Source organism: Lepus europaeus, chromosome 2 (assembly GCF_033115175.1).
Source record: "Lepus europaeus isolate LE1 chromosome 2, mLepTim1.pri, whole genome shotgun sequence".
Lineage (NCBI taxonomy): Eukaryota > Metazoa > Chordata > Mammalia > Lagomorpha > Leporidae > Lepus > Lepus europaeus.
In genome coordinates, this window is record NC_084828.1 from 117067021 (window position 1) to 117084965 (window position 17945).

Here is a 17945-nt window from a genome sequence, read left to right on the forward strand (position 1 = left end):
GGCCAGGGAGTACAGTGGAGGATGGCCCAAGTGCTTGGGCCCTGCACCCCATGGGAGAGCAGGAGTAGCCCCTGGCTCCTGCCATCGGATCAGCATGGTGCGCCGGCCGCAGTGTGCTACCGCGGCGGCCATTGGAGGGTGAACCAATGGCAAAGGAAGACCTTTCTCTCTGTCTCTCTCTCACTGTCCACTCTGCTTGTTAAAAAGAAAAAAAAAAGAAAAAACACCACAGTGAAGAAACCAAATATCTCTAACATGCCATGCAACAAACACAAAAACTGAGGTAACAAGAACAAGGAAGACACTATGACGCCCCCAAATGAAAAAGACACCCCAATTCAAGATTATGAAGATGATGAGATCGAAGAAATGCAAGAAGCAGATCTCAAAAAATTGATAAGAACATTAAGAAGTTCTCAAAAACAAATTCTTGAACTACGGAAATCCTTAATGGACAAGGTAGAAAATCTCTCATGAAAATGAAATATTAAGGAGGAATCAAAATGAAATGAAACAACTAGTAGAACATGAAACTGTGATAGTGACGAGAACTCATAATGAAATGAAGAATTCAATAGATCAAATGACAAACACATTAGAGAGCCTTAAAAACAGAATGGGTGAAGCAGAAGAGAGAATATCAGACTTAGAAGACAGAGAACAGGAAAGGAAACAGGCAAACCAAAGAAAAGAAGAAGAAATTAGAAATCTAAAAAATATTGTCGGGAATCTACAGGATACTATTAAAAAACCCAACATTCGGGTTCTAGGAGTTCCTGAAGGCATGGAGAGGGAGAAAGGATTAGAAGGCATTTTCAGTGAGATACTAGCAGAAAATTTCCCAGGTTTGGAGAAGGACAGAGGCATCTTAGTACAGGAAGCTCATAGAACCCCTAGTAAACATGACCAAAAGAGATCCTCACCACGACATGTAATCAAGCTCACCACCGTGAAACATAAAGAAAAGATCCTAAAATGTGCAAGAGAGAAATGTCAGATTACTCTTAGAGGATCTCCAATTAGACTCACAGCAGACTTCTCATCAGAAACCCTACAAGCTAGAAGGGAATGGCGAGACATAGCCCAGACACTAAGAGAGAAAAACTGCCAGCCCAGAATATTATATCCTGCAAAGCTCTCATTTGTGAATGAAGGTGAAATTAAGACTTTTCATAGCAAACAGAAACTGAAAGAATTTGTTGCCACACATCCTGCCCTGCAAAAGATGCTTAAAGATGTGTTACACACAGAAACACAGAAACACTGTCACCAATATGAAAGAAGGTAAAGGAAGGAAACCTCACAGCAAAAGATCACAGGAAGCTCAATTTCTCTTTGACATAGAATTAAACTCTGTTGCTCTGTTAAAGCAATGTGTTAAAGTAATCTATTATGTTCTCTTGATGTCTGTTAAATTCTAATTGTTCAAAAACAGCTGAATTTTTATTAAGAGCTATGGGTTATTTAAATATGTGCTTATTTTCAAAGATTTTAATAATCACCTTGTAACAATGATCAAATTTGGTCTATGTTATGTCATGATTTTAAGGAATCTTATTTGAACCAGATATTTTGGATTTTGAGCCTTCTTGGCATTCTTGACAGGCTTTCAAAAAATCAAAGTTTCAAACAATCTGGACTCTAAAATTTCCAGTAAATCCTGGACTTTGGTTTTTCCAGTTTGGGCCCAACTGAAAAAAATCGAAGGACCTATGTTTCTCATCTTATAGAGACACCAACTAATCAGGCTATTTGGATTATATTAGAAGGACTGTCAAGATGTGGCATGGTGCCAAACTTTAAGTTTCTATAATGGAAAATGCTATTAATACAAATGTTTGAGAATTAAAAAGTCTAATGATCTTGTGTTACTAGACATGATAGTTATCTTAATGAGAAAGCCCCAGAGGCTTAAAGGGTTAAATACTTATAAAATCCTACAGGTGCTTTCAAAAATACTGTGAAGTAAGCAAGTGCCTCTTGTTGGTTGATGAGTTTATAATTTTAAACATGGCGACTTAAAGTCTTTTGTCATCCACTTAGATATGATTTGCTGCTCATAAAACTAAAGTGTTGTTGGTTCTGTGTTTAGCTGTCCTCCTATAGGTTCCTATGGACTTTTTCAAGTCACTTCTGCTGTATTCAGTACTTTGGGATGGCTCTGTAAACAGATGAAGCCAATAATGTATTACCAGTACCAACTGAGAGAAAGTATGGTTAACTGAGGTTACTAAAAACAAAAAGCAATTCAAATCAATTGGCAATCTACAAAAAGAGTTAAAGATTTTAAAAGCTATTATTAAAATTGCTATATTGGCCTACTATGCTATGTGATATGTGTGTACATATTGTATTTCCACATGGGAAAATTTTATAAAGAGTTTTATTTTAAATGGCTTATAGATAAGATTGTCCATAAATTTAAGCTGCTAAAATCAATCAAAGATACATTTTAATTTGTGTGACCTGAATCTGTGTATCATATGTTTTAAACTTGTTGGTAGAAAGAAACTAAAAACATTTTATATGGTTGTGCTTAAGTTTACTGGTTAAACAAACTACACCATGTTAGATATTTAAGAGGTGTTTTCAAATACATGATTCTTAAAATTTATAGAAGGCATTGGACCTTCTGGTAAATGTTTTCTTAAGTTGTTATCTAATGGTTGAAACTGTTTGCTAAGTATTAATGTAACATTGCTATTGTCAGCAATCAATCTGGGACTTGCTCCCTCATTTCTCTATTCTAAGCCCAACTTCTTCTTCTCATTTCTCTATTCACCTCAAAGTAGAAAACTAATTCTATTATGAAGGAATCTGTAGGACGCACAATTTAATCTTTAGACCTTATAAAAGAGATGGCTAATATTTTTCTGTAATAGCATAGCCAAAATAAGAACTTAAATAATAATCTCATTGCTATATTCACTTCGCCATCAGCGAAGTATACAGTAAGTAGAAAAAACCTCCCTTTCAGACCAAAGGGAAAGAAAGTTTTTAAGTGAGAATATGATTTTCCTCATGGGCATTGTCTACCTTAGAAAAACTACTACAGAACATGTCTGTGACTATAGACTTGTAGTTCAGGCCACCGAAGATTAGAGATGGGACTTGGGCACTCCCTTGACTTGCATCCTCTGGTCTGCTTTAACACAAACCAGGAGGAAAAGAAAGCTAGGCATCAGAAGCAATGGGTGGCAGGCCTATTAATGGCTGATCTGTACAGTGATCTGCCCTCAAGGAGACCCAACAGGCCAGTCCACTGCAGTGGCTTTCAACGTGGTAAGCCTGGGCTTCAGCAGAAGTCAGCTTGTGAAGAGCCCTGGCAGCTCTGCCAAGAGTTGGATCACTGGAAATGGACGTGCCTTGGAGTCGAAGGATGCCCAGGTCAGAGCCACAGATCTTATTGGCTCTAAGCTGAAAAGCCCTTCACTCAGCCCAACTTCCAAAGTGACCTTTTTTTTTTTTTTTTTCCAGGCAGGGGTGATTTTTATTTGAAGGCAGCAAACATCCCATTTGTGGGCACATCTGTAAATCTGTAACAGTTATAAAAAAAGGAAAGAGACTAGACCCCAAAGGGCCTGGGGAGGGGGAGAGGAGGACTCCAGGTCCTGGTCAGGCCACATAGGGGAAGTGGAGCAGCAGCCCCTCATGGGGTTCCAGGTTCAGGTGCTCCAGTGCAAGGGAGGTGCCCTCCTCACGGCCCGGATGGGTGCTGAGCAGCAGGTCAGCCCGGGCTGGCAGACTGGCATCGGCAGGCAGGCTGGAGGCCCCCAGCCTGGCTGACAGGCTCTCATCCCCAAAGTTGAGCACTACCAGGAAACGCTCATTCTGGTCCCAGTGGCGGACGTAGGAGAAGAGGTTGGACCCGGTGGAGAGGGCGTGGAAGTCCCCGTGCAGCAGGGAACGCTCCTTACCCCGCTGGTCACTCAGCCGCCGGAAGAGGGAGAGGGGGGAGCCAGGGTCTTCGTTCTGGCCCTTCACCGTCATGTTGGCGCTCACAGAAGCACTGGGCAAGCTGGATTCATCCCACAGCATGACTGGGGCCTTTGCAGGCTCTCCAGGAAGGGCAGCCGCCTGCAGGCCAATCTCATCCCCGTAGCTGAACACAGGGGTGCCGGGCAGGGTGAAGAGCAGCAGCTGGTAGAGTCGGAGGAGCTGAGCTGGCACGAAGGAAGTCAGGAGCCCCGCCTGCGACAAACTCCAGCTGCACCAGTAACTGTCAGTAGCATTCAAATACTGGGTGACTAGGAACTTCATATTCTCCCCAGAGACACCGGAGGCTGACAGGTACGAGCTGGTCAACAGCAGATCCTTGGTGGATTCGAGTAGGCTCAGGATCTGATGAAGGTCCGAGGACTCTGTCCCTGCAATCAACAGCCTGTCTTCACTGAAGCTCTTAGTGATGTTCCGCCACTCGGCCAAGTGTAAGGCTGCGTTCGTCAGATTCCCCACGTCCCGAACCTGGAAGCCATCCACGCCAGCCTGCAGCCAAAAATTCAGAGCATCCTTCACCCTGGTGGCCACAAGGTCAACCTGAGTGGGGAGGAACCACGAGTTCTGACCCAGGTAGTTAGGAGTGAGGTCCAAAATGACACGGATGCTCTTCTTCTTGGCCGACTGCAGGAAGCTGTCAAACTCTTCCTTGGAGCCAACCGCCGGGTCGATTTCTTGCAAGTTGGTCCCGGCGACATCATCCTTCTGATTCTTGTGAATGGGGCCCAGCACAAGGCCCTTCACCTTCAGAGTGCTCAGGTAATCCAGATGACCCTTCAGACCGGCGAGGTCGCCCGAGTCGCGGGCCTCGAAGGCCCGCAGGTCGCCGACGCGGTAGAGGGCGCCCTTGTGCCACCACCGCTGCACCGGCAGCTCGCGGCAGCGCGGCGCCCGCACGATGATGACCACGGCGCCGGCCAGCATGCCGATCCAGCCGAGCCAGAAGAGCAGCAGCAGCGCCCAGCGCGTGCGCACCCAGCCGGGGCTGCCCGCCACCTTCAGCAGCTCCTCTTTGGACAGGCCCGTGAACTTGGCCGCCGCCTCCGCCTCGTCTTCGGCCACCTTGATCTTCACCAGACCGTTCTTCTCGGCGCCGCCCGCCACGGCCATGGCCACGGCGGCCTCCGACGCCGCGTTCATCGGCTGCTTCTCGGGTTCCAGCTCGTTCAGCTCCACCTCCTTCATATCCACCTCGGTATCCTGGCTCATGGTGCCTGAGTCGCCCCCCGCGCTGAGACCCTGGATGCCAGGCCCCGAAGGAGCGCGGGGCGGCTCGCTGCAGCTGAGGGGATGGCCAAGTGGCTCAGCAACATTGCACGCAGAACTGTAAATTTCTTTTTTTTTAAGCTTTTTTTTTTATTTTTTATTTTTGACAGGCAGAGTGGACAGTGAGAGAGAGACAGAGAGAAAGGTCTTCCTTTTGCCATTGGTTCACCCTCCAATGGCCACCGCGGTAGCGCACTGCGGCCGGCGCACCACGCTGTTCCGATGGCAGGAGCCAGGTGCTTCTCCTGGTCTCCCATGGGGTGCAGAGCCCAAACACTTGGGCCATCCTCCACTGCACTCCCTGGCCACAGCAGAGAGCTGGCCTGGAAGAGGGGCAACCGGGACAGGATCGGTGCCCCAACCGGGACTAGAACCCGGTGTGCCGGCGCCGCAAGGCGGAGGATTAGCCTGTTGAGCCACGGCGCCGGCCAGAACTGTAAATTTCTTGTTAGAGATGCCACCTGCCTTTACCTGACCAGCTCTCCTCCCAGGCCAGCCAAGTAATGAAAGTCAACAGAGTGCCTTCCCCTAGGAGGTTCACACCTCCCTTAGGATATAGCCCATGTGAAGAGATAGATAGGTCTGGGCCTCTTAACTTGCAAGGCTTAAAGCCCACCAGATTATTAGCAAGCCCCTTCTGTCAGGTTCTATTTGCCTCTCAATCAGAAAAATTAATTGTAGCTTAGACAGCACCTTTCTTAGCTCCTCTAATAATGACTCTGTCCTTTGTTCTAGACCCTGTCTAGCGCACTTGGGCTTCATTCCTTTGTAATCATAACCTCTACTCTACCACCAATGGCTCTACTCCCAACCTGTGTGTACTGATGGTCCTCTTCCCCACTTAATGCTGTATAATTGTTCAAACCTGGTAAATGCCACTGTTAGGATCATTGGTTACTATCCTCACTCTGTCTTTTATGACCTTGTCTAAATATGATCAGAGTCGGCTTGCATAGCCTTGGCAACTCATGACGAGAGCCTAGGGTGGTTACTGGCACTAGAAAACTAGAGTGTCAATTTGTTGGGTCAACAACAGGAGTCACTGTGCACTTGTTCCTCATGTGGGATCTCTGTCCTTAATGTGCTGTACATTGTGATTTAATGCTATAACTAGTACTCCAACAGTATGTTTCACTTTGTGTTTCTATGTGGGTGCAAACTGTTGAAATCTTTATACTAAATTGATCTTCTGTATATAAAGAGAATTGAAAATGAATCTTGATGTGAATGGAAGGGAAGAGGGAGCGGGAGAGGGGAGGGTTGCGGGTGGGAGGGAATTTATGGGAGGGGGAAGCCATTGTAATCCATAAGCTGTACACTGGAAATATACATTCATTAAATAAAAGTTTAAAAAGAAAAAAAAAAGAAGTAAAATATAAAAAAAGACCTAGATTGTGTGAGAGGACTCATGGAGTACCAGATGAATTTGAGCTTACATTGCAGACTGCACAGATCCTTTGTCCTTTGTGTGGTCCTTGGGACAGAGCAGATAAATATTATACCCACAGAGGCCAGAGCTCAGAGACCAGTACTGCCTTCAACTCTGCTCGGCTGTGCGGTATTACTTCACTTTAGAATAAAAAGGAAGAGAGAGAGAGGGAGGGAGGAAGAGAGAGATTTACCATGCCTAACCTGGGTGTGTCACCTTTGGCACACACTTAACCCTGAAGAACCAACAGAGCTCACTGGCCACACACATCACAAGCCTGTAAGGATCCATCAAAAGCAGACAGTCCACTTAATCTAGGGACAGAGTATACTGAGGAAACCCACCACAGTGAGGGGAAAAAAAAAGAAGAAACCAAAGAATATCTCCACAATGCCAAGCAACAAATGCAGAAACTGAGGAAACAAAAACAAGGAAGACATTATGATGCTCCCAAATGAACTAGACACCCCAATAAAAGATTATGAAGATGATGATCAGGTAGAAGAAATGCAAGCTATGGATTTCAAAAAATTTACAATAAGAACATCTAGAAGTTCTCAAAAACAAATTCTTTGAACTACAGAAATACTTACTAGACAAGATAGAAAATCTCTCTCATGAAAATGAAATCTTAAGGAGGAATCAAAATGAAATGAAACTACTAGTATTACATGAAATTGTGATAGTGAAGAGAAATCAAAATGAAATGAAGAATTCAATAGAACAAATGACAACCGCATTTGAGAGCCTTAAAAACAGAATCGGTGAGAGAGAAGACAGAATATCAGAAGACAGAGCACAGGAAAGTATACAGTCAAACCAAAGAAAAGAAGAGGAAATTAGAATCTAAAAAATATTGTCAGGAATCTACAGGATACTATTAAAAAACCCAACATTCGGGTTCTAGGAGTTCCTGAAGGCATGGAGAGAGAAAAAGGATTAGAAGGCCTTTTTAGTGAGATCCTTGCAGAGAACTTCCAGGGTTGGGAGAAAGAAAGAGACGTCCTAGTACAGGAAGCTCATAGAACCCCTAGTAAACATGACCAAAAGAGATCCTCACCATGACACATTGTAATCAAACTCAGCACAGTGAAACATAAAGAAAAGATTCTAAAATGTGCAAGAGAGAAACGTCAGATTACTCTGAGAGGAGTAATAGACTCACAGCAGATTTCTCAGCAGAAATCCTAAAGGTAGGAGCGAATGGCAAGACATAGCCCAGGTACTAAGAGAGAAAAACTGCCAGCCCAGAATATTATATCCTGCAGAGCTCTCATTTATGAATGAAGGTGAAATAAAGACCTTTCACAGCAAACAGAAATTGAAAGAATTTGTCACCACTCATCCAGTCCTGCAAAAGATGCTTAAAAATGTGTTACACACAGAAACACAGAAACACTGTCACCAATATGAAAGAAGGTAAAGGAAGAAAACCTCACAGTGAAAGATCACAGGAAGTTCAAAGCATATATTAGAAAATATCTTTGGGAAAATGGCAGGGCGAAATTACTACTTATCAATAGTCACATTGAATGTTAATGGCCTGAACTGTCCAGTTAAAAGACACAGATTGGCTGAATGGATTAAGGAACAAAACACATCTATTTGCTGCCTACAAGAAACACATCTTTCCAACAAAGATACATGCAGATTGAAAGAGAAAGGTTGGAAAAAGATATTCCATGCCAACAGAAACCAAAAAAAAAAAAAAAAACTGGCGTAGCCATCTTAATATCAGACAAAATAAACTTTAACACAAAAACCTTTAAGAGAGACAACGAGGGGCACTATATAATGATTAAGGGATCAATTCAACAGGAAGATGTAACTATTATAAATGTATATTCACCGGTTTATTTAAAAGATATGTTAAGGGACTTAAAGGGAGACTTAGACTCCAATACAATAGTACTGGGGGACTTCAATACTCCACTCTCAGAAATAGACAGATCAACTGGACAGAAGATCAACAAGGACACAGCAGATTAAATTGACACTATAGCCCAAATGGATCTAACAGGTATCTACAAAAATTTCAATCCTATATTTAAAGAATTTACATTCTTCTCAGCAGTGCATGGAACCTACTCTAGGATTGATCACATACTAGGCCATAAAGCAAGTCTCAGCAAATTCAAGAGAATTAGAATCATACCATGCAGCTTTTCAGACCACAGTGGAATGAAGTTGGAAATTAGCAACTCAGGAATCCCTAGATAATATGCAAACATGAAGACTGAGCAATATGCTCCTGAATGAACACTGGGTCATAATAAAAATCAAAAGAGAAATCAAAAACTTTCTGGAAGTAAATGAGGATAACACAACATATCAAAACTTACGGGCTACAGCAAAAGCAGTGTTAAGAGGAAAGTTTATAGCAATAGGTATTTGTATCTCTCTGTATTTTGGATAATAGCCATTCTGCCAGGTGTGAGGTGATATCTTATTGTGGTTTTGATTTGCATTTATCAGATGCTAAATTGATAAATGATGTTAAATATTTTTTCATATTTTTGATGTTCATTTATATTTCTTCTTTTTTTAGAACTGTATATTCAAATTCTTGTTTGTTCCTTTGTCCATTCCTCAACTCAATTGATTGTTTTTTTCTGTTGTGTTTTTTGAGTTGCTGATATATTCTGGATGTCAATCCTTTTCTCCAGTAGGTAGCTTGTAAGTAGTCTATTCTATTCTTTTGAGTGTCTCTTCACTCTACTGATTGTTATTTTTATATGCTGAAGCTTCTGGTTTTGTTATAAGTCCATGTGTCTAGTTTTGCTTTTGTTTCCTATGCTCTGGAGGTCTTTTCAAGGCATTACCTACATCAGTGTATTTAATCACTTCCCCTATATTTTCTTCCAGCAACTTCATAGTCTCAGGTCTTAGCTAAATGTCTTTCCTACACCCTGAGTTGATTTTTGAAAATAGTGACAGGTAGGGATCGACTTTCATTCCTTAAATAAAAAGATTTCTTTTATTTATTTTAAAGTCAGATAGAGAGAGAGGGGGACACACACACACACACGCACACACACACAGGGTGAGCGAGCGAGAGAGAGAGATTTATCCACTGGTTTATTTCTCAGATGGCCGCAATGGCTGGGGCTGGTTCAGGCAGAAGCTAGGAGCAAGGAGCTTCATCTGGGTGACAGGAATCTAAATACTTGAGCCAACTTCTGCTGCTTTTCTTTGGTCATTAACAGAGAATTGGATCAGAAGTGAAATAGCCAGGACATGAACCAGTGCCCATATGGGATGCCAACATTGCAGGCAGAGGCTTTACCCTCTATGCCACAATGTCTGCTCCTAATTTCCTTCTTCTACAAATATACATCCACCTTTGCCAGCACACTTGTTCAGGATGTTATCCTTTCTCCAGTGTATGGTCTGAATATTTTTGTCAAAAATCAGTTTGTTGTATGTGAGTGTGTTGATATCTGGGTTCACTATTGTGTTCTATTGATTTATGTGTCATACTTTTTTGGCCAGCCCCATGCTGTTTTAATTACCATAGATTTGTAGTGTGATTTGAAATCAGGCATTTTGATGTTTCTTACTTAATTTCTTTTTATCTGGATCACTTTGGCTATTCTGGGCCTTTTTCAATACCATATGTATTTTAGGATTTTTTTCAGATTCTGTAAAGAATGTCATCAGTATTTTGAAAGGAATTGCATTGGATCTGTAGAGTGCTTTAGGTAGTGTAGAGAATTTAATGATATTCCTTCTTCCTATCTATGAGCAAGTAGTATCTTCCTTTTTTGTGTGCCCTTCAAAATTTCATTAACATTTTATAATTTGTATCAATACCAACCAAACACATGACAGAAAATAGACTATATGTGCCTGTCTTTGATGACGATAGATGCAGAAATTTTCAAGAAAACAGTAGCAAATGAAATCCAAAGCCACATCCGAAGGATCATATATCACAGTCAAGTGGCATTTATCCCAGAGATGCAAGGGTGGTTCAACATCCACAAATCAAAGAATGTCAGAAATCACATTAACAAAATGAAAAAAAATGGTCACTTGAATAAATGCAGAGAAAGCTTTTGATATTCAACATCCCTTCATGATAAAAAGTCCTGCACAAAGTAGGTATAGAAGGAACATACCTGAAAAATATAAAGGCTATATATTACAAACAAACTCATCACATCTGGAATAGGACAAGGATGTCAGTTTCACCAATATTCAATATTGTATTGGAAGTGTTAGCAAGAGCAATTACAGGAGAAAGTAATAACGATATCAAGATTGCAATGGAAGGATGTTTGCAGAAGACATAGTGTTATATATGGAAAAAACCTCAATATTTCACCAAAAAGCTGTTATAACTAATCAACCAAATCAGTAATGCTGCAGATTAAAACATAATCATACAAAAACGTAGCTTTTTATATACCAATGCTGAACTAAAGGAATGTGAAATCCACAAAGAAATCTCAATCACAATAGTCACAAAACATCAAATATTTTGGAATAAATTTAGCCAAAGAAGTGAAATATTTCTAAAGTTAAAATTAAAAGTAAGTAATATTGTTGATTTAATGTTGGTTCCTGGGATTTCAAGCATAATTAAAATGTGTGAAACTTTCAAATTTAGCAGAGTGTGAGGCCGATATAGCATGTTTAAAACTTCATAAAAGATACTACTACTATGCATCAATCAAGAAATAAAATAAAACATGCTAAAATAAGTTAAACCCACATTCAGCCTTCTTTTTGTTCAGTGCCCCTCCTTCTCTTCTTTCTCACCTGTGGCAAGATGATTTCTAGACATCACTTTCTCAGATGAGACATCAATGAGGCAGATTTTCTTACCTCACTAAACCAAGATCCTGGCAGATAATAGGAACTCTTGGGCAGTGGCTAAATACTACCAAATGAAGACAGTTGACCTAGTCCAGCACCCTCAAGAGAAAGGACAGGAATTTTCCCTATCTATCTCTTCATGTTATAATGATTAATTCCGAACAACAACTGAGATGGAGAAGGCAGGGAGTATAAGAATATGAGAAACTCCCCTCTACGTTAATGATTGAGGTTGCTAATTTGAACATAAGCAAGTTCCTTCTTCATGTTTCCCAGAACAGAGTGTATGAAGTTCCTTTCCTCTTTCACACAAGTACTCTCATCTCTGAAACTTTGTGGTATTAAAATGTCAAAAAATTTGTGTTAAGTAAGCAAGAGTTTATTCAAAGCTATTTACTTCAGGAGAGAGATTGAACCCATTTGTACTGAAACAAAGGTGAGATAATATTTAAATGCTGGAATAAGCTAAAGGAAAAGTATATTCAGTGACATGAGGGAGTCTGTTGCTCAGTGGGATCGCATCATTTGAGCTCATGACTAACTTACTGAGGTTAGGCTCTATGCCTCCCCCACAAAGAGATTGGGAGGAAAAGGTCTCTATCTCCTATGTTCCCATAAAGGACATTGAAAAAGTTATTGTGAAAAAGACATATTATGTGAAAAAAACTATGTGTAGATTTTAAAATTATTTTGTAATAAAATTAATTTATCTTTTTTTTTCTAAAAATATTTATTTATTTGTGTGAAAGTCAGATTTACACACAGAGAGGATGAGAGAAAGAGATCTTCCTTCTGCTGGTTCACTCCCCAGATGATGGAAATTGGCCAGATAGAAACCAGAAGCCAAGAGATTTTTCCAGGTCTCCTATGTGGGTGCAGAGGCCCAAGCATTTGGATACTCTTTTGCTGTTTTCCCAGGCACATTAGCATGGAGCTAGATAGACGTGGAGAAGCTGGGTCTTGAACCAGTGCTCATTTGGCTTGCTGGCCTCACAGGTAATGGCTTTACCTGCTATACCACAATGATGGCCCCAAATTCATCTTTTAATTCCACTTTTCAAATCTTTTTGAATAATCCTTCTGTTTCAAAAGGATCATTCCCAGGTTCAGAGAAATATTTCTATGTTTTAAAACAAGAGGCTAACAGAGGAATTATTTCTTAAATGCTACAAAAAGCATTTATAATTATAAGTTTCTGAAGTCTAAGCAAAGGAAGGTCTGGGGTAAAGGAAGAAGGTTATCCACAATTTAGTCAAGCCGTAAGTTTCATTTGCTCTGTCGGTTGGTTCACCAAACCTAAACATTTTCAGTGTGATATGTAAGATTATCTCATATGTGACAACCAGGACAAGGATAGCATGATTTGTATCTATCCAAAACAATTATTTAGCTCCAAAACACTGCAAATGTCATGAGATTTTGGAAAACAGTTAGCTTTTAAAATGTCTATTCAAAGTCTGCAGGAGTATGTTTAGGGAAGTAGGGAGAATATGACGTATGAAGTTTCTCTTTCCACCTAAGGAGACTTTTCCAGTGTCTCCCTGTGGCTAAATCATCCTGAAGTAAGTGCATCATTTATTTTCAACAATTTGTCTTTAACCTTGAATTCATTCTCAACTATCTGATCAGGAAGGCAGAACATGGAAATGGAAAAATTTTAAGAGTCTATAATGACCCAAATAAAACATTTTCTATATGTGTTTACACTGTTAAAAATAATGGATATAGAGACATCATGCATATATACATGAATTTATTTCAATTTTAAAATTTATCTTTTTAGCTATAAGTAATTTCTTATATGATAAAATCTGTCATTATAGCATATTAAGTTAATTATGATGGATCACCATAAATTTAAATGAAATAAAATATTTAAATTCACAAATTCACAAATTAACTTGTTTATTAACCCATCCAACATTATAAATCAGCTTCTTGATCAGAGTTATCATTCAAAGCTGAAATAGTCAGTCTGATAATGTATCAAAATAATTAACAAATCAGTATATGAAAGAGTTATCTGTACCCCATGTTTATTGACAATCAGTTCACAATAGCTAAGATATGGTATCAACCAAATGTCCATCAGTTCTTGACTGGATAAAGAAATTATGATTCTCTCTCTCTCTCTCTCTCTCTCTCTCTCTCTTTCTCTCTCTCTCTCTCACACACACACACACACACACACACTATGGAGTACTACTCATCTTTAAAAAATAAAATGAAATCCTGTCTTTTGCAACAAAATGGATGCAACTTGAAACCATTACACTAATGGAACTATGCCAGTCCCAAAAAGACAAATACCATATGATTTCCCTGATTCGAGGTAACTAATAAAGCACCTAAAATGTAATGCATTGGAGTGAAATTGACATTTTGAGATTCGATGATTGTTTACAGCCTTGTCTCTTCTGTTGAGGAACAGTGTTTTTTTTTAATACTGTTTTTGAAGATTTTTACTCAGTGTAAGGTTAACTTTATGAAAATTAAGAAAACTGAAAGTAGATTCTTTTAAAAATTAAGAGTGTGAATGGACAAGAAAAGAGGAAGGGTTGAAGTGTGTGTGGGAGGTAAGATGGGGTAGGAAGTATCACTATGATCCTAAAGCTGCATATATGAAATATATGAAACTTATATAAATCAAATATAATTTTTAAAAATTTAAAGTAAAAAATAACAATTCATGGTGCCAATGTCAAAGAATATTCCCATTGGCTCCTATTAATGGGATTTCATGTAAAGAGCCCTCTTTTCTTTGGTTCTATATTGTAGTGAGCATAAGTCATTTGGAAATATATAACATTTAAGTATTATTACCATGTTTAAAAAGAGAAATAAAATATAATTCACTGAATCATTAGAGATCTTGTTAAAATTGAAATCCTCTGAAATCAGCTCACAATTTTGTGTGGATAGTTCAAACTAGTTTCACACGTCTGCAGTGCCAGCATCCCTTAAGGGTGCTGGTTCTGGTCCCGGCTGCTCCTCTTCCTATCCAGCTCTCTACTATGGCCTGGGAAAGCAGAAGATGGCCCAAGTCCATGGGCCCCTACACACACATGGGAGACCCTGAAGAAGCTCCTGACTCCTGGCTTCGGATCGGCGCTGCTCCTGCCATTGTGGTCATTTGGGAAGTGAGCCAGCGAATGGAAGACCTCTCTCTATGTCACTGCCTCTCTCTGTAACTCTTCTTTCAAATAAATAAAATAAATCTTTAAAAAAAATGTATATGTTGTTGTACCCCAAACCACTTCTCCACTCATACAAGGTAGATGACCAAGTGCACTGCTCTTGGAAAATCTTTCCTCTTAATGTCTCACAGGGCCTTGCCTGAATGTACTTGTACAATAATTGCTTTCTTTTGCTTGCATATATGAAAAACATGAAACTTGTATGACTTAAATAAAATAATATATATTTAAATTTTTCATTAAAAAACCACAGGAGTCTTATAGAGAATCATTTCCCAATGTGTGTGTGTGTCTGTGTGTGTAGTGAGTTCATACAGACAACTCTGATCATAATGCACAGAATATACTCTAGTCTTCTCTCTTTCCAAATTTATAACTCTCTTTCGGCTCCTGTCATATTTCACATGTTTACTTAGTTAAGAATGCCTTGCAAATATAAAAAAATACCTGTGGATTCACCACCTTACATTACAAAAATAAACATCTTTATATACCTATAGCTCTTTTAAGATAAATATTTGCATATTTTGCACACATATTAAATATATAATAAATGCACCCCACACATAATCAACATATGGAACATTGCTATACCCCATAATTTCTTGGTGCCTGTTCTTTGTCTTTCACTTCCATCCCTTTCCTGAATATTTTTACCACAGGTTATTTGTGATTGTTTTTGAACTTTATATAAAAAGAATCTTATAATACATATATTTCTATTTTCCTTTGTTCGTTCAACGTAATGTCTTTAAGATTCATGCAAGTTGTCATGTGTGTTAGAGTTATTATTATATGGGGCCAGTGCTGTGGCATAGCAGGTAAAGCTACCACCTTCAGTGCCAGCATTCTATATGGGTGCCTATTCGAGTCCCGGGTCTCCACTTCCAATTCAGCTCCCTGCTAATGCATCTGGGAAAGCAGTGGAAGATGGCACAAGTCCTTGGGCCCCTGAACCTATGTGGAGACCCAGAAGAACCTCTTGGTGTCTGGATTCAGATGGCTCAGCTCCTGCCATTGCAGTAATTTGGGAAGTGAACCAGGGATGGAAGATCTCTCTCTACCTCTGCCTCAGTTACCAAAATAACTCAGATGTAATGAACATGCCCATCTGTAGAAGAATGATAATCACATCCTATTGCTTCCAACATCATTCATATAGTAGGCTCTTTGTAGGCATATATTTTATGTTTTCATAAGTAGAATCTTCAATTGAACTGTACATAAAACATATATTTAACTCCTGATATTTCTCCTCTTATTTATTACCCTCTCTTTTCTTTTTCCTTCAATCTTTTATATATATATATATATACATATACATATACATATACACATATATATTTCAGAAGAAAGAAATCAGAAGAAAGAAATATGCACAAATATATATGTGTGTGTATATATATATATATATATATATATATATAGCATGAGCTAATATGCTCTTAATAGATAAAGGAGTAAACAGAGGATGTTAATGAAAATCCTTAAATAAGCATACATTTGTGATTCAAGAAAGACACTGTGGAGTAGTTGGCAGCGTTAACCACGTGTTCACAAAGAATCAGAGCTTTACATGTGAAGAATGTACTTGAGGAGCCCTTCAAGCTGAAACATCAAGTACAGAGTCATGAGGCCATGAGGATCATAGTATTTTCAGTAGTTTAGTACATGAATATAGATAACAGGTTACACTGCAAGATATATGGGTGCAGGCCTTGTTTAAGACTTCAGTAACATTTTTAAAAACATGTAATACCTTTAATTCCATAAGAATGATTCCCTTTAAATCTCAATTTCTTAAAACTGTATGATATCACATAGTTATTTAAAAGTATTTAAACATCCATGATTTTCTTCACTAATCACTTTTATTTCAACATCTCTAAAAGGCTCATCCAATAGCTAATTTTAAAAGAGAATAAACTATTGGTTAAATTGTTTTACTTAAAACAGTATGGAACATCTGCTAATGGATTCAAAAATAGTGTGTTATAAAAGTATACAATTGACTAACCATTGTTTCAGAAATCAAAATTTTGCATGTTTTTTTTTTTCACAAAATCTTATAACAATTGCATTAGTGGTCTTAAAATCCTAACATTGTCAATATTTTAGGGCAAGGTATAAGAAAATAAAAAGGAAAATGGTAAGTGAAAGTAGGTAACTTTCCTAAAGCTATTAAGATGATATATCCGCAAGGAATTACTCAACTTTAATTTTAAACACTAGTAAATCTGAAATTGCTACTTTTATGATAGGCTCCTTGCAGGTTTCTATTTGCAATGACAGCTATACTTCAGTAATCATGCATCTATTTGCTACTGCCATAAAGCTCTTGCTTAGCCATGATCACATGCTGTTTCAATTTTCTAGCACAAAATCAGATAAAATGTTTCGTTCAGTCAACACAATACTCTTTTTAAGGACCTTAAGAATGAGAAAATCGGTAGGATTAAAAAGGTGAACCTAAAACAGATCTTTTTATTAAACAAAAATAATATAAAGCAATTTTATATCCAATTCCTCTGTTATTTTGTCTTTTACAGTTAACTGGAAATATTTCTGCTCTTTATAGCATAATTGAAGCAACTGCTGAATTATTAAATGTAATGATATCTATATAGCATTTTCTATTTATCTGCCAGATTTAATAAACTTCTAAATAGAAAAATGAAACACTGGTCATCTTTTATTCATCAATGCATAGAATATTTTGCAAAGCTCAATTTTATATATTTTAGGCTGAAATTAAAATGCACACATATGTTTTCATTTTTGAAAACTGACTCAAATAAATAAATGGAATGAAATATCTCTCTAGAGAATCAACATATCAAGCATGGTTTGAAAAAATAATACATGTATGTATATGGAGATATTTACAATTAAAATAGTTTGCACCCACACATGTGACAATCAGTTAAGTTAAGCACATCAGCCAATGTGGAAACACCAGGAGTTGCATGCAAGCCATAGGGTATTCTGCAGGCAAAGTCTGTTCATGACAAGACCAAACCTCTGCAATGATCCAAGAAATTTTACCAAAAAATAAAAGGGGCACAAATCATTCAGGGGCTATTGGTCGGCACCATTCTAGACGATTTTTCTTTCGTTTTAAACACACTTTTGACAATCTTTGAACTCCTTCCATATCTAGGTGAGTTTAAATTTTCACCATCTGCTTCTCTACCCCCTCTGTGTTCGTTTACTGTTTTTGTCATTCTTACATGTTT

At 38.8% G+C, this 17945-nt stretch overlaps 1 protein-coding gene across 1 annotated transcript; it reads right to left on the minus strand.

The window, feature by feature from the left end:
* Window positions 1-3477: 3477 nt before the first annotated feature.
* Window positions 3478-5267, minus strand: LOC133774495 (amino acid transporter heavy chain SLC3A2-like). The gene has a single exon (XM_062212233.1). It carries the CDS (start codon window positions 5203-5205, stop codon window positions 3616-3618), a length of 1590 nt encoding a protein of 529 aa, XP_062068217.1. The 5' UTR covers window positions 5206-5267; the 3' UTR covers window positions 3478-3615.
* Between the last annotated feature and the right edge of the window lie 12678 nt (window positions 5268-17945).